This window comes from Eleginops maclovinus, chromosome 5 (assembly GCF_036324505.1).
Source record: "Eleginops maclovinus isolate JMC-PN-2008 ecotype Puerto Natales chromosome 5, JC_Emac_rtc_rv5, whole genome shotgun sequence".
NCBI lineage: Eukaryota > Metazoa > Chordata > Actinopteri > Perciformes > Eleginopidae > Eleginops > Eleginops maclovinus.
Genome location: NC_086353.1, coordinates 6,873,680 through 6,896,548, shown reverse-complemented (window position 1 = coordinate 6,896,548; position 22,869 = coordinate 6,873,680). Strand labels below are relative to the sequence as shown.

Sequence of the window (22,869 nt, the reverse complement as noted above, 5' to 3'; positions counted from 1 at the left end):
CACACACACACACAAGCACATGCACTATCAGCGTTTTATGCACGTAAGCGTCCGCTGTTAATATCCACTGATTGTTGCTCAAACGTTTATCTAAACAATATTTAGCTGGTGTTATATTGATTTTCTAGATTTATAATGGAGGTGCGAGCCTGTTTTTATATAACTTATGTACTGTTTGTGTGTTTGGATTGCTTCTCCAGTATCTCAGAGCGTCTGGAGCATGCCCTGGAGAAGGCAGCTCCTCTGCTGAGAGAGATCTTCGTGGACTTTGCTCCCTTCCTCTCTCGGACTCTGCTGGGCAGCCATGGGCAAGAGCTTCTGATTGAGGGCACGAGTAAGAACAACATCAAAGAGACTCTTTAGTGTTTTAATTTTTAAAAGCCTCACCGCGAGGATGTGGTTGTCCTCATTTATAAGACACAACATATCTGTGCATTTGTTAATCTAATAGTGTGATGAGCCAATAGCTGGTGTTTGTTCCGAACGTTTCTAGGGGACAGGGTCAGAGGCCAGGCCACTAATAGCAGTGTTTGGGATGTCTGCTGCCACCAAACAAAATGGAAAGTTGATTGATAGTTGCAGAGGGTGCTGTGTGTGTGTGTGTGTGTGTGTGTGTGTGTGTGTGTGTGTGTGTGTGTGTGTGTGTGTGTGTGTGTGTGTGTGTGTGTGTGTGTGTGTGTGTGTGTGTGTGTGTGTGTGTGTGTGTGTGTGTGTGTGTGTGTGTGTGTGTGTGTGTGTGTGTGTGTGTGTGTGTGTGTGTGTGTGTGTGTGTGTGTGTGTGTGTGTGTGTGTGTGTGTGTGTGTGTGTGTGTGTGTGTGTGTGTGTGTGTGTGTGTGTGTGTGTGATGAAGAGCAACTGAAAGACCAAAGGCTACTGTGCCTACTTCCCGTCTGTGCAGCCGACTCTGGACACTCTGGTGGCCCCCCTGCCCTCTGAAAGCCCAGGGCTCGCCATTAGGGATCAATGGGACATATGCTGGCCAAGTAAGGCCTGTAATACAAGGTCCAAATATGTATTAGTTTACAGTAACATCATGTCGGCTCATTAGGCCCATCAATACTATCTGTGCTCTTGCAGATGGCACAAGGTTAGGTTGTGTGTGTCTGTGTGTGTGTGTGTGCATCATACATGAATGAGTGTCCAAAGTGATGGGTGTTCATGAAATAAAGCTCATACAAAAATGGTGATATTTCTATTAATTTTGACTTGCTTTCTTAATTTCTTTTCTCCAGGCCTGATGTGTATGAAGTCCAGCAGCTCGGTGGTGGAGCTCGTCATGCTCCTGTGTTCACAGGCAAGTTATGGCATCTATATCTTCTCTTACCCGCCGCTTTCACACCAATTTGATTTATCAGGCTCACCTTGAGTGCAGTAAATCCACAGCCCAGAGTGGAGACAGTGAGCCATCCAACGCCTTATCTTTCCCTTCCACACTACCTTGTCTACCTTCCCACGTTAACCCCGGAGTAAACTCATCCCTGGCTGCAAATATTGGTTTGAGGGTCAAGGGTGGCCGACCCGTCCGCATCACCTCTGACCCGAGCACTGGCCCTTGTGGCCTGGACGAACTGATGAGGAGGGATAATGTAGATTTGATGGTGCTTTGCATTGATTATCCCTCTCTGCTCCGTTGTATCGTGGGTGTTTTGTTGCCAAGTTTATTTAGCTGCTGCCGGATTCATGAATACTAATTTGGGTATCATAAGCAGGCGTGGGCAGATCAATGATCAGGGGTGTCAATAGATCACTTCAGGATGGCTGATTTAGCATCTGGAGACACAAAGCTACTGAAGCCTGGTTAGTTTCTGCGAGTGGACCAAAACATAGCACAGTGTAGTATACAGTTATGTGTAAAGGTATCTCATAAAGTACATTTATTCATGCTTAGTGGTGGATTTTAGTACACCTTTATACACACATCCAGTGACAGGGACAGCAGATACTAACTCCCCTCTCGCCCTGTTTGTTTGCATCTTCAACATTTAAAGCACCTCATGAAAAACAAGGGTATCCAATAATACAAAAACACATCTGATTAATGACACCTCTCTCACTGCGCTCTGCTTTATTTTTATCAGCTTTATTTTTCTAAAGAAATAGCACCTGTCATCTGGCTCTTTTTCTCCCCCTCGTAACCCCTGCTCTGTTTGGGTCCCATTATTCACTTGGCGTCTTCTCTGAAAAGGTAATACAGTCAGATTACACATCTGTGTGGATGTCAAGGGCCGCGCATAGATTTGTGCTAGTGGGACACATGGAGGGAATGCGAACCCTATAATGTCCAGAGAGGAAGGAATAGCAGGAGTGAAAGCTAGATAGAAACCCAAAGAGGGGAGAATGACAGGCTCTAATGCACCTATTTGTCATATCTGTCAGGGTGTTGTTTAATGCTAATCTAATCAAAGGCAGAATCTTTGTGATTGCCCCGCTGCACAGCTCATGCCTCGCTTCCCCCTTTGGTCCCCAGCCCAAGCTATTTCTTCCTTTTCTCTCAGCTCTACGCTACACCACCCAATCTCCACAACACAACACACACACACACACACACACACACACACACACACACACACACACACACACACACACACACACACACACGTCTGTGAGAGGAACAAGGATTGGCTAGCGCAGTGTTGATTGCTTCAATAAATCATCCAACCAAATTCTCTCACAGCTAATGCAAATGTAATTTTATTGTTGTGTGGGGGGGGGCGATATGCGGCTTTCCACCGGGGAAAAGAAGAAAACAGGCACCGATTTTCCTCTGGGCTAAATGTCTGCGTATAATTATTTGTGTTTGTTCTCCTTGTGGTGCGCTGAGAATGAGCCGGTGCCGTGATTGATGACATTATTTAGCAAAGTTTGTCGGGCCCTCTGGCACAGGAAGTGCTCAATCCTCTCACAGGAAGTGGCTCTGCGACCATCTTTTCACTCCTTCCTGCCTTCAAGCCAACCAGTGGAGGGTGTAGATGGAGAGGGTTTTGATTGATTTTCTTCCCCCCCTTTCAACCCCACACCTTCATTGGAGATGTGATACAATCTCTGTGAAATTTTAATTAATTTCCCCAGCTTTGAGATGGAGTGGAGCCCGGGTGAAGGGTCAGGAGGCTGGGGACCGCAGAGCAGTTTTTAATCAGGGATCCTATGAACGTTGCACATCAGCTCGGCATTGAGGAGGAGATTGTAAACCGCTGTTTGATAGGGCCCTGTTTCTAAACAACTACAACCGTGCTCCCAATTAAAGGACCATTTTGATCAGACATTAACTGTTGGGGTGGCACGCTGCCTTGTTCGCCGCTGTAATATTGATCCTCCAGGACTGCTGAATATACAAAATGAGGATTAATGATCGAATACTGTAGCTGCAACAGAGTGCTCCGCAAAACCAGTACAAAGAGCTGCCACTTCTGTATGGATAGATAGATGTTTGGTATTGATCCCAATTTGGGATTTTTTTTGTATTATATCGGACCCTCGCATTGTTGTCAAATTAGGATGTATACGTTTGACCATGAAAACCAACCTTTTATTAGCAACATTTTCAACTAATTACCAGATAGGTACATAGATTCTTTTATCTATAAAATGTCAGGAAATACAGAAAAATGGCCTCTTCAATTTACTAGAGCCCAGGCTGGCGTTTGAATAGTTTTATGTACAACCAACAAAAATATTACGTTCAGAGAGACTGGGCTAAACCATCAAATAGTCACATTAAATAAGCTGGAACCAGTGGTCTTTTAGGGCAATGTCATTATTGTTGACGCTATTTCTCTCAGTTGAGTAATCGACTATTTGTTTCATTTTTATACAATTTGTAAATAGAAAGGCTTTAGAAAATGTTCCCGATGTGGAATGGCTAAGATATTGCATATATGGTGTCACACAATGAGATTTACATGTCCAAAAATTGGCATATTTTTTGTAAAAGAATCCTCTGAAGACAAGTTAAACCCTGTTCCCTTTCCTCATTTTTAACTCACTTAGATAAATATGTTTTGGTGCTAATTTGAGGATTTAATGAAATAGAGAATTGTTTTTCGTCAAAGCTATTCTAGGTTACGGAATGTGATGTCTTCTAAAGTGGTTCTTGCATATTACATGAGTGTCATTTACCTTTTCTATTGTGAACCATATTCTTTGAGGGTCTTTCGTGTAAAGTACATCTCTCTTCCCATGCCTCTGATTCACCTTGACAGTTTCACTCTCCCTCTTACACTCGTTTTCTCCCGTCTTTGTCATGTTTACGGCCTGCGTGTTGTTTCCTGGGTGCACTTCTTAAAGTGGCTTCCACCCAAAACATCTGATAAATAAATAATGGGCTGCAACAAGAGAAAGAGCTTTTTTCTTACGCAAGCTGCCGTCCGTCCAGAGCTTTGAGAAATCATCTCATCGGTTACTGGACGGTCTACGATGAGCAGAGGCCCATAAATCTCCTCAGTAGCTGCATTTGTGTCCTGTAGATCAGCCATTATTGTCCAGCCCCTCTGTCAGCCCATCCATCCTTCTGCCATTTATCAGAAATGCATCCTGTACATGGAGTGGGAGGAAGAGGGAGAGCGAGAGAGAGAGGTGGTGTGGAGGGGCTCTTGTTTCATGATAGTCAAGATAGGAAATACTGCTCTTACAGTACAATGCTGATCAGTGGAATTTTGACATTTAACAAACAACTTTCTACAAACAGTGGCTTATTCACAGACCTCACTGTAAACCTTTTGTTATTAAAAGAGGAGGATTTCTTTAAGAAAAAATTATTTGGCAGTATTATAGTCACAGGAACCCAATTATGGAAACTGCTATTTTTTGTACATCAGCATGTGAGCATGTTGTCGTGCAAATGATAGCATTGAGCTAAAAAAAAATCCACTATGCATAAGTATAGCCTCACTAAGCTACTAACATGGCTGTAGATTCTAAGCCTAGTTTTAATGTTATACATCTTCCCAAGTGGCAACAGAAAACTCAGAAATTGACTTCTTGAAACCCAACTATTTGGGTTCATGGGTTCAGCCAACCCATCAACTAAGTCAGGAATTACACAATGTGTGTTTGTGTTAAAAGTTATTATGTTGCACTAAGTGGTTTATTGAACTTCAGTGGCTAGCAAACATATCTGTTCTAAGCAAATAGCATTTTGTTGCGCCCACTGATGCAGATAATCCTTAAATAGTAATTCAATAACATCAATGCTAACACGCTAATCCAATGAGCACACATCATCATACGTTCCCAGCCTCACTAAAGCTAACCTGTTTAGCAGATGGGCAGCTCTCGCTCCCAGTCAGCAGGGAGATGGACATTGACTTCCCCAAACACTTGGTTCCTCCTGACCCTTGACCCTCTGACCTCCAGGTTAGAAGTAAGAGTGGTGGAGGCATAGAAGTTTAGACCCCTGCAGTCAAGGAGCAGGTCGGGAGTGCACAGCCATCGTGCTCCACACAATCAATAACATCATCTGAGAAACGAGGGAACCGTTTGGAAGCTTAGTGACCTGAAAATAAGGAGAAAAAACCAGCAAGTTGTAACAAAGGCACAGTTACGTATGTTTGTTTTTTTTAGTATTCAGAGGTGGCTTTTTCAGTTGCTTATTTTGGAATTTATGCTGGGGAAAGTGAAGTCTGATGTTTGAATTGCTAAATAGTCATTTATATCTGTCAGTAGACATATTTGGTCCTCTCCCCTGTAAGTGAGGCTTTGATGGATCAAGAGCAGACCGTGTTGTATGAACCGCTGGGGGAGCCGAGAAAGGTGAGAGAAGTGGCGAGGAATGTGATGAAACCAGCGCACAAAAATACTTTCCCCATCATTCTCCTCACAGCTAGACCCGTACCCAACTGTGCAGTTAAACAGGCACACAAGGTTCAAGATCAGTGCAAATCAAAGTGTTTCTCCCCTCCACTTTCCCTCGCTGTTCGCCCTCACCCTGTGCTCCGCCCCAGTGCCCCTTTACAGCCATGCCACGCGGCTCTGTGTCCCCGCCATCACTCCAGTTCGGAGTATATCATGCAGGATATTCTTTGAAAAGGTACCATCCTGTGAGACGTAGAGAAAACACAGCAACACCAACTGACACTTAGTTGTGCAGGCTCCCTATCGCTGCCAACTATGCAGCCAGAGAGGGGGTGACGGGGTGTGTTGTGTTGGAGGAGGTGGGGGTCAAGGGGGACTTCCTGACAGGAAGTGAAGTCTAGCTGAGAGGGGAGAATCAAACGGGAGACTCCTTAAAAAATGGAGTGGCTTTTAATTTGGCTCCCAGCAGGTTTCCCTGTGAGCTGGCTTCAAGTGGCTCGGGACCAGAGGGCCTCAAGTGGCACGAACGCTTGGTTATTTATACACAACGTATAATCGTGTTTCATATAAATGAATTTCCCTGACAGAGCCCTCTCCTCCTGACAGCCACTGTTAATGCACTGTTTTCTTACCTGGCAGGTCCCGAGTTATAAGTGCTTGGAATGTATTTCTTCTGTGTCTCCCCCTGCTATCCTCTGTAAGCCATCCTGCTGATACAATCCTGAGCTGGATCCTTTGCTCAGCTCTGCAGTGGAAATTCACCTCTCTGCATATTTGATCTGTTCAAAGCAAAGTGCCAAGCTTTGACTTGATTTACTGTCTTTTCTACGGTGCACATATATCAGAGGCTCTATGTAGAATTCAGAGTTTCACCTAGTCATACTTTGAAAAAAATGTTTTTTGTACTCTTGGTATTTTCAGTTGGCATTGTTCCGATAAAATGAAAGCTAAAATGAGAACACACACACAAAGATCAATCCTTACCATCAGATTAAATTGTTTAAAAATGTCAAAATATCAAAAACCCGGCTGTACTGGGCTGGATTTTTGTGTATTTCTTTGTGCAGTAAAATACTCTTGTTTACCAAAAAGTCTAGACCTAAAGTCCTCTTAAAGAAACAGTCATAAAAATGAGGTTGTTGAATAAAATGATAATATTATGTCACAGTAAAAACTGAACATCTGCTCCACTTAGAAGTGAAACAGCTGCACATTGTTTAAGTATTTTTATTCTCCTTCATCATTAAAACTCTAACATTGAACTGAAGGACCCAAATACCAGATTTGTTGCAAGATTAGATTGAAAATGATTTTGTTAAAAGTGCTCTGTTTTTAATCATTTACTACTGGCTTATGTAATGTGCTGTTTACGTTCATGTTTTCCACTTAAACATACTTTTCATGCTAAGCTCAAGTGTTAGAACGTGTTTTGGGTTTGTGTGTTTGGTGAATGGGGATGTTTAGCTCTTGTTTTTTTTACTCTGTGTGTTACTGTAGCCAAGTGTGAGTCCCTGAAGCTCTTGGAGACCCTGCAGTATAAATATTTGGACACCAGTAAAATTTCTCTCAGTTGTGAATTTGAACACGCAAACACCAATACGAGTGTCTGTTTTTCTTTAAGGCAATGCCATCAGAACACGCACATGTGGATTGTGGAGAGCTAGAGTAGACACCGGTGTTAAGTTATACATACACACGCACATTTCAGGCACAGCAACATGAATAAACAACAACAACTCAACTTCTAGGCTAATTATTCAAAAGGACAATGATGAAGAACATCTTTCTACACCTTGTTTTGTTTTGTCTTTCTCATCCGCACACATGGGCTTTTTTCTGTTATGGGTGTTTGCTGTTCAGAAACATTTGGAGTACAGTTTCCTTGTCAATTTCTTTAATGTTCGTCAAAACACAAAGCGTTACTTCAAGATATGCCAGCACATGTCATTGATATCTCAGGAACCTTTACTTTATAGCAATTAATAACATACAATTATTTTAAAAGATGCAATTTGTTTCCATCTGCTCTGTTTTTTGCAGTCTTGTTCTCTCTTACCTTGTAATCAATCTTCTATTTAACGGTTTTTTATATTAAAAAAAAAAGTAGAAAATCAGAAGCTCTTGGCCTAATTAGCTTCTGCGGCAATGCAACATTTGATGATTTATGCGTTTGTCGTCCCATCTGAAGTTGTATTCCCATAGCCTTTCAAATCAACAAATATCTGTGATTATGAGTGATGCCACCTAAAAGCACAACCGATGTATTTATTATTTTGAGGGAGCCGAGCCATTTCTTTCTTTAGTGTTGGAAAATGTTTTCCTTGTGTTGTGGCGAGCCTGATTTTTTGAAAGGCCGTTTTGCTCAGAAGGTCTGTGTTTTCTCACCAGTGGTAGTGGTATATTTAGATGTTGATTATGGATAATCAGCTGTAATGACGGAAGTGCATGACATGTGTGTTTAGACTCAACGCCATCACCGTGGAACACAGACCAAACAGAGCTGTCTTATTGACTTCAGGTTGAGACATTTCCATGAATACATTCAGTCATACACATCCTCACACACAGAAAAGAAAAAAGGTAACAAAACACAGCTCCTACTACGTATATTAAACACTGAAAAAATATCCGATCAGGATCAAGGGACAGCCCTTTTTCTCAGTCCTATCATCTGTTAGGAGGTCAGGTTAAAGGTGAGAGGTCACAAATGGCTGCTTGTATCCTCTCATCAGCAGCTCTGTGGTCATGGCCCCTATTGCGAACCATAAAAGCTGTGACACCACTGACCAGGTCAGCCAAAATCCAATATTCTATCACTGACCTGTCTCTGTATCCTTTTTGTCACGAGATGTCCCTCAGATCAGGGTCATTACTTTTTTAATTCAACTATAGGAGCCATTTTTTAGCCCTTAATGACACCATTAGTCTTGCTCTCACCTTTGTCTGTGTCCACGAAATGCCAATGGCCTCTAAATCGCTTGTCAAACCTAATTTAGAACCGAAGCTTTTTCCGAGCTGCAGGTTTGCGATAAACATTTTATTTCTGCTGAAGAAGCTTTTTGTTTCGCCTTGAATTTCGAAGAATCCTGCACTTTATTCACCAAGTATTGTAAGAGATCACATAAACCAAAATGTAATGTCACTCTTTCCCTGGTTCTCCAGAAAGGACAGCTCTATTTACATCCTCACTTCCTGTGGTGTTTATTTGAAATCCAGAAAGCACATTCTGGCCTGGTATAGAATATCACCACAGCCACAGGCTAACACTCATGCTTAATGTCCTTCAACTACAGTCTATGCTTCAACAAGAAGGCCCCAAGGCTGCTCTCACACACTTCCTCTAAAGCAAAGCTCTGCCGCAAAACCCTCTGCCAGTACTCAACTCCAAAACACTGTTTCCACTCCCCAGCCTAGACTTTTATTCCCTCTGTGCCCTCTTTATTTGGATGTATTGTAAACACGGTCAATGCCAATATGGACCTTCTGGACAAAAAGCAGTTTTGAGTTGAGGTTAAGTGTTAGGATGTTGTCTGTATGACATGCAGTTGGGTACAGAGTGATGGTGCGCAGGCATTTCGAAAGATTTAGTTTCTCTTGGTCCATGATTGGTTCTGATGGTTTTATGTTTGTTGTGCTGAAAGGGAACAACTTTATGGTATGGAAAAGCATCAGGTATGTACAAATATCTTTGGATATGTATTAGAAAATTCTTGGAAATTGATCTTTCCTTCCTCTTTGTAGCACTGATCTCCTGGTCCCTGCGGGCTCTCTCAGTTTACTGAAAGGCCAGTCGCTACATAAACACACCGCTTCCTCTATCAGCGCAAGAGATGATGACAGCAGAGTTTAAAAAGTGAATGCTTGGATACACAGACGCCCTGTGTATCCTTCACTTTATAGTTGTTTCGCAATTCAATGAAACTGTTGTCTTAATTCAAATGTGTTGTTTCGAGCACTGTTGAATTGTGAATTTCTGTGGGACTGAAAAAATCTATCAGGATTATTTTCACCACCACTGAATTTTCTATTACACCCTTATGAACAAATGACACATTTTGAATAAAAGCCGAATAATGTGGAAGCTACGGTGACATGTCTGCCTGTGATTAATGATTTTTTTAAAGAGCAGTTTGGTAGTTCAGGTCTCTAATCTGAGGTTTTTCGGGCATATTTCTCCATCTCCCCTGAGAGGAAGAAGGGGGGAAAAGCGCTGTGAGGTTCAGACAGGCCCCATGACCTTGTTGCTTTATTATTCTTTTGACGGTTGTGTTGAAGGTGTTGAAATATTGAACAGAACATGAGAGACGATGACCGCTAAGTTTTCCTTGCCTCGTTGTCCCTTCGAAATTGAGGATTTAAAGTCGCACTCGACTGTGGTTGGATTGTTTAGACTGACACCTCGAACCATAACGTTAGTCAAAGAGGAGGAAATTTGTGTATTTTCTTGTGATAAATGCACTCTCAACACAGCTCTTTCCCTCCTTTCAAATACTTCACCAGCTGATTATGAAGCCTGTGCTGACCGATGCAGTCAGTAGGCCTTTTTAGATGATGGTTCATTTGAAGTGTAGTAGTAGGAAAGCTTAAGGACTGGGTAAACCACTGAGTCACAAGGATAGCCTATTATACACTGGAATATGTTCCAACACGGTTCCATTTACGAATAGCAGAATGGATTTTACCAAAACAGAACAAATATTTAATTGATTTGTAAGTCAATTAGTCAAGTAAAAAAATCCCAGTTTGAGCTTTCAAATGTTAGAATGTGCTGCTGTTTTCAGTTCTATATCCTTTTTATATTGAATATGTGTTTTGGATTGTTGGTTGGTAAAATGAAATGTTAGTTATCATTTTAACTGATGAAATTAGTTTACAGCTACATAGCTTGATGTACATTTATGTTTTATTTAATATTCCATTTATTGATGTATATACTGTCCTGCTTTATATTTAGTTAATTTCAATAGTGTTTACTTATCTGACAGTTTATAGATTATTTATCTTCAAAGTGAACTGTATATATTTGTTTTCTATAATAAGTTTATTTTGATTTTGTATTTCTTCTTTGAGATGTCTACAGTTTAGCATTTCTTGTTTTTATTTCTAATTATTTTCTATGCCTTGTGTTGTATTATGTTGCTGCAACACAAATGTCCCAGTTTGGGATTCATAAAGTAATTCTCATCTTATTTTATTACCTTTTTAATTACATACATTTAAATTTATTTCACAACTTTTGATTAACTGCACCGTGTGTAAAATGTACCTTTTGTAACTCAGTACATTTATTTTTGGGTGCTGTTCCTGACATTGTGTGTTTCTTTTGGCAGGAATGGCAGAACTCCATCCAGAAGAATGCAGGTCTCGCCTTTATCGAGTTGGTCAACGAAGGCAGGTGGGTAACTCCGATATGCTAAGCGCACTCCTCTCAGCAGCACCGCTTCTTCCTTCCTCATTATCTTTCCAACCTCTACACATCAGCCTCTTTCCAATTTCCCCATTCCTGGATCACATCACAGCCCCCCAAAGATCCCCAAGGCCTCACTGATAGGGTGGCTATTCAAGATTCTGGACAACAATCAATGATCGGGGGGGGGGGGGTGTGGAAGATCCTTGAGTTCAAGTCTCCATTCAATGCATTCTCACCCTCGAGGGATTAGGGAGAAGAAGAGAGGTTAGGTATAAGGTGACAGGAGCTCTGATCGCTGGTTCCTCTGTGACACTTGGGAAATGGCTCCTGATTTCCTCCTGTCCCTCTGTCAGTTCATGCCTCTCTAGTCGAGCCTTTATCTTCCTGTAATCATCTCATCTGCCTGCCACTGTCTTTTGTTTTTCATCAATACATTCTTGTTTTTCAATTATAGCCTCTCTGTTTCTTCCTAATAAGACTCCCTCATTCCCACATCAGTAACTCTTAGTCTTATAACTCCTCAGTTTCAGATTTAGAGAGCCACACTTCATATTATTGATCCTCAGCTTTCAGAATTTGCAGAGGCTAATCCACAGTAATGCTAATAAGTCTAGCAATGCACTGTAGTCCTATGAGAGAAAGGATTTGTAATTCACTTAAGTGGCTTATACTGCCATAAGTCAGGGTGAGTCACAGAAGTGCATTCATGCAAATGTGTGTCTGGTCTGACTCTTAGTGGGGATCAAACAGGCATTTAAATATGATTACAACAGGATTAGTTGAAAATCAAATTCCCTATCACTAAATCAAATCCAGATTTTATTCTAGACGCAAAATGTCCATCATGATTAGGTTTTGTGTAATTGGGTTCTTTTTCCAACAGTCTGTGGTCTTACCACGACAAGTAGCAGGGTTTTGTGTACAGGAGGGTGTTCATTTTTATTGAATTATTTAGTGCTCCAGGATCATAAGACCTAAATCTGTCATCTGCTTGATTAAAAAGCTAGGAAGTTCATCGTATAGTTTAAAACATGGTTTAGTGATGTAAACATTATAAATAATTATAGGCTTCCTTTCTTCCCAACTGGCTTTTCCTTCATAATTAGACCAGTATCAAACAGGTATTAAAAGGTGTACAGAGTGGCAGTAAACATGTCTATCAGCATTGAATTTAGAAGCCAGCAGATTTTATTATTGCTTATTGCTAAATATTTCGGTAGTTTGTTTCCGTAATGTCTTCAGAGATGTCTGTTTTGTCCATATACAGTGTGAGAGCGCAGAGCGCCATAAAGCAGGGCAGTGGCTCGGTTATTGATAGCGGGGCCTCGACAGGGCCATAGAGGCTGCAGAGGCCCCGGCACCTCCGCTCCCCTGCTGCCCTGCGCTGAAACAGCAGGCTTAGGTTACAGTCCTACCCTGGCCCCTAAACCCCCCATTCTCCCCCCACACAGTCAGTTCCAGCTTCCCCCCCATCCCTGCTCTCTGGCCCCTAGTCTGTTATTGTTCCACTTTACACAGTCCTGACCTTAAGGGCTGTAGAGAGGTTTCTTCGCCCTACACACCTACACGCACGCACGCACACACACACACACACACACACACACACACACACACACACACACACACACACACACACACACACACACACACACACACACACACACACACACACACGACATGCATGTTTCATTACCACTGATAAGAAGAGGGAGGTAGACTACACATGTAGCAACATGGGCAGAGATCCTCCCCCGTGTCAGATGCATATCATTAACAAATCAATTAGCACCTGCACCCCAGCTAAAGGATCTTTCTGCTTTGGTTTTGTTCTTAAAATTAGATTTTCTGCTTATTTTGCACGGCTCTCTTCCAACATCTTATGGCTATTACATGGCTGTTCCTTCTAACCAGATACCGCAGTGTTAAACAGATGTTTTGCCTCAATATTTTATGATGTTGCTAAGCATCTGTATGACATTTCCCCCTCTATGACTGAAGAACAGTTGACATTCATATATCTAATAAAAAATGTAAATGTATTATGCAGTATTCCAGTGTGCTGATGTCCATCTCCCCTCTCCACAGGCTGCTGAGCCACACCATGAAGGACCACCTGGTTCGTGTGGCTAATGAAGCTGAATTTATCCTCAGCCGACAGAGGGCTGAAGACATTCATAAACATGCAGAGTTTGAGGTAAGATGCTCCACAGCCCTGGCAACTCATGACCAGGCACACAAGCAGGGGAACAACCTAATTATTGACCTCAGTTCTTATTAGAGAAGTAAAGTAAATGATCTTCAGATAAATATTAGGGTCTATTTAAAGTATAATTGTGTGAAGATGCTGGATTGTAATCTGCTGATGTAAATAACGACACAGACGAACAATATTATGCAACTTAAATCTAAACTGTTAAACAACTACAAAGCATAGTGGATTTAACAGAAAATGTTACATTTGTTAAGCTATTTTTAGTTTGTTTCTTAATTGGAGATATGCAATCAAAGTGTAATTTGCAGACCAGGTAGTGAACTTGCATGAAAGATTATTAACGGATGTGAGTTAGGTTGAGAGCATGTGCGACATGACAGATCCGAGTGTCCTTAACATATTTTACAACATTCAGATGGATACAAATAAATTAATAGATAACACTTTTTAACTTGAATTGTTGCCTATGAAGAAAGAGGGACGATAACCAGGTCAAACTGGTAAAGGATTCCATTACAGACTTTTTTTCCTGTCTGAGAAAATGTTATCCAAGCACAATTTGTCTCAAGCTACTATCATATTTCGTCCTGTGGTTCCTGAACTTGCTCAACTTGTACAATAAAGTGAACTTGTAGCTTCAGGCCCATTGAACTACGACTCCTTTTGATAGAACTATTTATAAGTTGGATATTCCTGTGCTTTGTCAGTGAATATATTTAGTGAAAATATTCAGTGAGAGCAAAGTGGAGCTGATCCAATGCCTACTCAAAACGTGTCCATCAAGTTTTGGGATCTGTCACAGCAAACCTAGAGGGTAAATGTTTGCTTTTCAAACATAACCTCTCCGCTAATCATGAACACACACACAAATGAACAACTCATAGACTTACGCACACACACTGACTGAAATACTTTGAGGCTGGAGATGGATCTTGGCACACGTATCACTAACCAAACATTGTGTAGTGTTAATTTATCCCTATGCCTCTCCGTTGAACGGCAGGCTTACCCCTGAATCATAGCTTCTCCCCCTCCTCTTGCGTAAAGTTCTCACAGCACAAATGTTACCATTCACGTGTAACTGATGGGCTAACTCCATCCTGACCCATGGGCACCCTGTGTTGCCCCTTTTCCCATCCAACTCCGCTTCACTCCCCCCGTTCTGCTTTCTAGATCTCACCAAAATCATTTCCTGTCCTGCTGAGATCCTGTCCAAAATACTCCCGCTGGGGGTGTATTTTGCCAGTGACAGGAATATGGCATCCTCCCCTCTCTTCCATCCCTCCCTCGCTCATTTCTCAGGAACCTGCCAGCACTAAAATCTGCAGACAGACCTGAGAGGTGCTGGCCTGAAGGGCTGACTGTGTGTAAACTCACCGCCCCAACCCTCAGCCCCCGGCCCGCAGTAAAATGTGATGCTTTTTTTAAGGTTCAATGAAGGGTCTCTCTGACATTCAGGTAGAGTAAATTCCCTCAAGAGTGCTGAAAGTCAATCGGGGGGGTGGGGGCACAACTCGTAGACATCAAAGTTTTGTCTGTGATTGCTATGTTTTGCTTCCTTTTTGGACAGGCTGCTTTTCTTTGTTATCAACTTCCTGTTCTCATGAACCTCTGTTAATCACTCTGCTCCAAGTGTCATATGCAAAGTGTACCATCTGACATGGCTTTATATTTATCAACAGAGGATGGAGTTTGCTTGGATTCTTCTAGGTTAATGTAGTAGATTCTTTATAAACTGCATATCTACTACTGTGCAGTATTTGGCCTCTTGCTAAATGTATGTACAGTATGCAAAGTCAGACAACTGTCTTCATCTAACACAACAGCAGCACAAGTAAAAATGGCTCAGAGTATGTGGCCTGACTGGCAGACCGACAGACTTGGCAGCAGGTCTGCACCAACAGCCCAGAATGATCTCTGCTCTGCCTCGGCCCCTCGCTGTGGCAGCAGGCCACACACTCCTCCATTTCTAAAACGTCCAGGCTTAAGTAACTGATTCCTTACCTGGCATGTCATAGCTTGGCATTGCACACAACAACCTGTCTGTTTCAAACTGGATTGTTTTGCTTGTTTTGTTATTATAAGCTCTGCCTGTGTGTGTTGCCATATTTATTTACCTGAATCTTATGTACAAAAAACGTTTTTGCCCTAATATGTGAAATGAATGTCTAACAAGGGTTGGGTATACAAATAAGTTCATTACCCAACTTAGAATTCAAGTCTTTATTTCACATAAGACTAGCAAGCATACAGTTATTCAACCAAAAACCAATGATCGAAAACTTGAACTGAATCTTCTTTGATCCCTGTTTGGTTTAAAAGTGTAGTTAGATGAGCTCTCATCATTGACCCTGTTTTCAGTCATATCTGCAATGTGTATGAAAGACTGCGGGCTTGCGTGGTACACACTGTGTGAGTTGTAATAGGGTCAGGGGTCGTTACATTTCCAAATGATCAGCTCTGCAATTGACTGCAAACACAAAACTAATGGAAAGCTATAACTTTTGTTTAGTTGTATTTTGGTGTTGTCATTGGAAACCTACTCTACCTTTCCAATCTTCCAGCCGTCCTTAATCAGATACCCGGCCCAGCTCGTCCCAAACTATGTTTCACAATTGAATTCCCCACTTAAATGCAGCTGCTCCTCTGTGACCTCTGGAAGAAGTGAAGCCCTGATAAGTCTTGCTCTGATATTGCTGTATTGATTTTTGCCTCCATACAAGCTCTGCTCTAGCAACGGTTTCATTTTGCACTGCCACAATAAAAATAACAGGCCAATGAAACATCCCCCCTGAGGGAGGGGGTTGGAGGGGTTTGAAATCATTTTCAGCTATGTCCTAGTTTTTTTTTTTTTTAAGTTGTTCCTCTGTATTGTGTTGCTGTGACACTAAAGGTTGGTTATTGTTTTGTGAGATATCAACTGCAAAAGAGGCCTCCAAAATGACTCATTCTGTCATTGTGTTACACTGGAAGTGAGGAGGTTTGCACAGTCATGCAGTTGTAATTGCCTCCATCACTGTGCTATAATACCTTTTTAAAAAGTCGTGCTTTAGTGTAACAGCAGCAGCAACACCAAGGCACCAGAAAGAGTATAATTCAATACATAAAAACTAATTTATGTTTGCTTCTTGTCAGAGATTATATCCCTTAGAAGGCAGTGATAGGGGATTTAGGTTACCCAGCATAACATATGCCTTCCCTCTCTGTTTCCCACTCACACTCTCAGTGGCTCTCTGTGGGACAGAATTGAGTTATCTCTGGCCCTGAGAGTAAGTTATTACAGTGGGCTTAGGGTGAAACAGATGAAGATAACTGGGGGGAAATCCAATTACCTTTTAGGGTTCTCTATCTAAAAGGCTCCTTAATGTGAAGGAGATCTGCAGATCGGATGCTGCTGCCCAGCACTGCAAATGATAGACTCTGATATCTTTCAGAGGAGCAGGAAGGAGAGGGGTGCCCGAGAGATAGAAAGGAGGGGAGAGAAATCGAACTCCCTCTTTTTATGGGGCTGTTCATTAGGGATGAAATGTGGTGGGCTCAGGGGCACAAGGGCAGATAAGAAGGTCCAGATAGGGAAGAGTGAGCAAGACCCAAGTCGTTTCTATTCTTTCTTACCCTTCCCTTCAGCTCAATCTTTTTCCTTTTTTTTATACTCCCCCCTTGATTCATCTTCTGCTGTTATATGGAGTAATTGAATTGACTGTCTGAGAGATCCAGTGAAAGCCAGACGATAGCAGCTAATTAGTGCTTGGCGTCATTGTCTCCCCTCTGCTGAGCTTGTAAAATGATCTGATGCTGCTCCCCACGTTAATGACATTAACATTGAGCTGATGCTCATTATGTTGCATTATCATAGCACCGGTCTGGAAACGTGAGCATCACAGAGCGGAGTATCACAGACAGTATGGGAGAGGATGCACTGTAAAAGCTTCCACAAAAAATATGATTCGTATAACAGTTACTCATCCTGTGTTACCTTGAATTTTAGATTTTAAATTTGCATACATAAGTCCTAGGGGATCAAAGAATGAAACAAATAGAGAAAAGTCTGGATGGAAGGAGGTAAATCAGCGGCATAAAAACCTTTTGATACAGTTTGCTGCTGTGAAACGAGCCACACAATTTTGGAACAAATTTTCTTCAAGAATTCAAGGTAACACGGGGTGAGAAAATGCTATGAAATGGTAATTTTGGGAGTGGGGTACTCCTTTAAGTAATGCCTGAGCTTAAGTTATTTAATTACATCCCAATTTAAATATAGCCAACAGGCGGAGCAGTTCACTGATTCTATAAAAGCCTGTTTTAGAGAACTACTTCTATTGTGAAAACAGAACGGCTTATCTACGGTTACTCAAACACACACAGGAATGGCCAGAGAACCACAACTCCCAGAGGTTATTTACACCACATAATTTACAGCTCTCTGACTGATGGCTGCCACCAACTGTAGCTCGCTGTCATGTAGTTGTCGTGACTGTAATGTAGCACGTCAACTCGGTGTGTCCAGCAAAACTGCTGTCAAAAGAATGAGAGGAAAATGTCTACGATTGTGAGTGCATTGTGGGGAAACCATAAAGACATGGTTTGATATTTCATATACACTAAGAGGAAAATTCATCAAGACTGGATAGTATTAGCTCTCTTAGTACATAATGCTGGTTTTACTGTCAAAATGTAAAGCAAGATGGCATCTATGAGCCTCTCTCTCTGTCCCTTCTTGCTAGATGATGTTTTTTCTTCACTGTACATGTGCTGTCTCACTTGAGGTAGAAGTGGGTTACAGAAGATGGTTCAGGAACAGTTGTATCAGTCTCTATGACTTGTCTGCGTAATGAAGTCCCAAGGTACCTTTTCTGTCGCTCCCATCGTTTTGTTTGACCAGCTAACCCTCCGAAATATGACTTTATTTCACAGTTTCCTTTCACTCTTTTATTCAGTGGAAGAATGAGTAAGTTAAGGTGAGCTCAACAAGGATTAGCTTATGCAGAGATGTGGCTGTTTGTTGTGTTATGTTACTTCATCTCAAATGTTATTAAGAAGAAAAAATGATGTCAGTTTGTCAAGAAATTTGTTTTTAAAATTCAGCCTGAGGTCAAATCTACTATCCTGTTTTCGTGCTTTCAGGAAACGCCCAATCCAGAAGAGACGTATTTCTCATCATGTGGCCGCGTCCTTTCTTCATTTGACTATTTTTCACCTCCAGATGACAGCATTATTTTTCACGTGGCATGACCTTGAAGAGTAGCAGGAGTAAAGATGGCAGCACCGCAGACTGATGTGGCGAGAGGAGGGCGCGATTTGTTAGGGACGAGAGGTTTCTGGGTAGAAGAGATGAAGAGGCTGCCAGCCTAGCTTGGTGACCAGTCCATTAAAGATCAGCCACAGACAGTGTGAGGGGAGGAGGGGGGAGGAGGGGGGAGAGAGATACTTTGATAAGTGTTGCGCCTGCGTTAACCTTGATGGCCGCTAGCAATGGGCCGATGCCAGCAGCACGGATCTGTTTCAACTGGATTAGATTATTTTTTTTCCTTTCCTGTGCTCCAAGAGAAGAACAAAAAATCAATAGTTGGGAGCACGGCATGACAGAGGCATCATTTCAGAATTGAAGTGGCTGTCAGGCATTGTCATTTGGTGACTTTTGTTCGCCATTGTACTTTTAAGCCCTCATTTTTCTCCCCCTCCTCTTCCTTTCACTCGTTTCTTCCCTAGCCATTGTCTGAATTCCCCTGGTGACATTTTATGTTGCAATTTGAAAACTCGAGGCCGAGAGATCAAGTGCAAGAGAATCTCTGTGAAACCAATTGGTGGACTGGTTCGGCGTCTACTTTTGTTTAGCGACCCCCATCCTCCTTTCTCATTTCATCCTCTTGTCTCCGAAGACCTCCATTGTGTTCCAGGAGGAATTTATTTGTAGTGTATTTGCATTCTTTGATACCAGACAAGGACAAGCCTGATGTCTCGCCTTCCTCTGGACAGTTTCTCTGCCCGTTTTGTAAATGAAACCCTCTGGGAGTGCTTGTCGACGGATGTGAGAAATTGGAGATTCTAGCAGAACGATAGACCAGCCTTGGAGAGTGTGTAGCCCTGATGTGCCACCAGTGTCAAGAGATTGCAAATCAGGCGCTTTAATAAAATCTCTGCTGGTTTTGTTTCTCCCTCCTGTTCTCTGACAGAACCCTGAGACCCTGGTTTTGTCAGTCGCTGTGTTGAAGGGAGGCTCGGCAACACACAACCAGACCTTTCTCTGTCACTCTAATTGATAAACATAGGGCTGATATCTTGTAATGAGCCTCCATTCTCCAGCCCATTATACTGGTTAACCCTTTCAACCCAACGAGGGAGAGGAGGAGGGGAGCCGAGGCCTCATCTGACAACAACTACAGCATTTAGATAAGGCTGACACTGTTACAACACCACCACTGTGAAACTCCTCTCCTGGTTTCCCCTCCTTATTATTTGTAGAAACATGAGCCAGTGGCGGTGTGAACCACAACAAGTTCGGCAACAAAAAGCCAGCCAGTGTTTTATTCGCTGGCTCGAAAAGAGGTTCAGTAATGTGTATACGATGCATGTATTTCAAAGCTTTGTTTTTGTACGTGCCATTTTGTGATTTCTGAGGTGATTACTGTTTTTTCCACTTCCCCAAGCAGACCATGTCCTCCCCAAACTCCAACACACATCCATAGTTATTTTTTTTTTACTGTTGAAGAATTGTGGGCGACACGGCTCAGTGTAATTGACTCGATTAATGCCAGCCATTATCATTTCGTCCTCACCAAGCTGTCTCCTCCGGCAGAGCCAGGCGACCCTGTCAGCCAGGACATGTAATGGAAGGTGCTGCCCATGATTACAGTGTCGCAAGTCATAACTGTCTCACTGCCAGCAAGTCGTGCCCTGGTGGCTGTGAATCTAACAGAGGCATAGAGCCTGCCGTGCTTTCAGCTGCACTCTTTTAACTTGCTAAATGGAAGTGTTTGTCTCTGAGTGTGTGTTTTTTTACGGTTGTTTTCTTGTCAAAATATGCACACTGGCAGCTTCAGTCACTCCAAAAGAGGCATGGTTCTCATTCCGAATAGGAGCTGATACTTTTAATCTACTTCTTATGTTTTTCTCAGCATTCCTTGAAAGGAAAGAAAGAACAGTTTGTTTGAAAACAGCCAAAATGCTCCTTTTTAGTTTCTGCCCTTTATCCTGTCAGACAGATGGGAGATTTGGTTATTCGCTTTAACCTTCGTAATAACAAAACATAATAAGTCCTTCATAATAGCCCGGCATATCCTCTGACTTCACATCAACGGAATGACCCCGAGCATTAACAGTGACTTGTCTTTTCCACTTACAGACAGGCCCAACATTGGGTTTTAATGGCACTACTGATGTGTTCAGCTTTTGAGGTTGTTATTTTAGGGTTGAGCCTGTGAATTTGGCCTTTTCTCTCATAGTCGTCTTTGGCTTGGGATATTAGAAAATCCCATTACAGCATAGAGGGCCGGGGTGTTTGGGCAGGCTCAACACACAGGTGATGAAGTGTTTGTTTATGGTTATGAGCTTGAACTCGGCACTGTTGATTAGTACTGCAGACTTTATGCGTCTCAGATGGGGGTAGATGGAAATTGACTTTGTAGGTATGCAACTTTCCCTTTATCTTTTTAAAGATGTATGATCTTTGAAGTGTCTCCATGTTGTCCCAGAATAACGTATATCTTTCTGTAAGAGGCATAATATACAGCAAAAATGTGATTCAAACTTGAATTGAAACCATCCTCCTTGTCCCTTCCTTTGGTCCAGCTTTTTGCTTGTCCCAATTTCTGCTTGCCTTGAGCTGCCACTGACCAAGATTAATGGACACACACACACACACACACACACACACACACACACACACACACACACACACACACACACACACACACACAGCATTTTCTTTTGCAACACTTACTTGAAAATTCCTTTTCCGTCTCCCTTTATTTTGCGGTTTCCCGGGTCATCATGGTGGAAGGTCAAGGCCCGCTTTAATGCCACACAAAGAGACATAGATTGATAATTAAGGCCCAGCAGCCTGCAGAAAAGCCCCTCTAATTTGATTTATACCTATAGATTTTCTGTCAGATATGAAATGTTGTCGTTCAAATTGAAGAGGATGATCCATTATAAAGCGATTTACTGGTAACTTTGGGAAAGCAGGTTTCATTTGTTAGGCCATGTATCTGGGTTTGTAGCAATGGCTTAATGTAAGGTTAATTTGATAAGGACAGTAATATATAACCAAAGCAACATTAACAAGTAAAGGAGCATTTGTTCACAATACCGCAGCCATTTGCTTGAGTTTCCCTTCTGAGAAGATGCAGAGGAAATATAAATGCACCGCTCTGAGCCTGATGATGTATAAGGCGAGCAGCACTATACATAGCACACGTTATTTTGCACACTGGCCCTCTCCTGATGCTGACTTTCACTAAGAATATCTCTTTGAAACAACACTTTGAAAGTGAGCCATGAGTGCAAGAGGAGATTGAAATTGATTCTGAAACAGAGATTGGAAATCAAAACACATTAGAAACAAATTATAGCTGTTATTTTCAGGAGGTGTTTTACTTTTCCCATCGCTGCCGAGTTCAAAGGCCCATTCTGATAACAAATTCCGACAGAGAAAAATGTCCTCCCTGTGCATTGTGGGTATCGTGTGATTTGGTGTGCCGGAGGGCATTAGTAAATGCGTGTCCACGGTTATTAATCAACATGACACGAGGACAGAAATGACCCTATGCTTTTCATTTGGTTCCACTTTCTATATGTGAAACGGTATCGTATAAACCTATTTTTCCCATATATGTCCTATAAAATACTCACGCACATGATCATTTATATGTTGTATAATTCAGTCTCTTGACACATTGTCTTTGAAATGTATACACTAGAGAGACCTTCACTTCGGGAATATATGTTTAATGCATCTTTTCTCTTTCTTTTCCAGTCAAACTGTGCACAGTATGCAGCGGAGAAGAGAGATGAGGAGAAAATGTGCGACCATCTGATCCGAGCAGCCAAGTACCGCGACCATGTGACAGCCACGCAGCTCGTCCAGAAGATAGTCAACATCCTGACTGACAAGCATGGGGCCTGGGGAAGCTCGGCCAAAAGGTAAAGCAAAAGTCTAAAAACAAGAAATAATTAATAATTCACTTTTTCATTGTACAATATTTCAAAATCTATATTCATTTGGGGAACATCTCTGGGGTGCTCTTGAGGTTTTTGTGTACATGTTTAACACATTTGTTGTACACGGCAGTTTTTTGTAAATGTAAAAATGATCCTTTAAATGTATATGATATCACAAGAGTGTTTGTTACACACATGCCAGGATAATTTAGCGAGACAAGACCTTCTCATGGTATAGACGAGCCTTTAATCAAGAGGATGCACCTGTTTGGTTTTGTAATGCACAGTGTTTCGAAG

General features: G+C 42.0%; 1 protein-coding gene across 5 annotated transcripts in view; it reads left to right on the top strand.

The window, feature by feature from the left end:
* Positions 1-22,869, top strand: part of lrba (LPS-responsive vesicle trafficking, beach and anchor containing) — a 177,679-nt gene that overhangs the window by 60,213 nt on the left and 94,597 nt on the right. For all 5 annotated transcript variants that reach the window (XM_063883718.1, XM_063883721.1, XM_063883719.1 and 2 more), the window contains exons 32-36: positions 201-334; positions 1,234-1,295; positions 11,122-11,186; positions 13,287-13,395; positions 22,388-22,554. In XM_063883718.1, the coding sequence (XP_063739788.1) occupies positions 201-334; positions 1,234-1,295; positions 11,122-11,186; positions 13,287-13,395; positions 22,388-22,554 (537 nt within the window). The remainder of the gene's footprint in view (positions 1-200; positions 335-1,233; positions 1,296-11,121; positions 11,187-13,286; positions 13,396-22,387; positions 22,555-22,869) is intronic.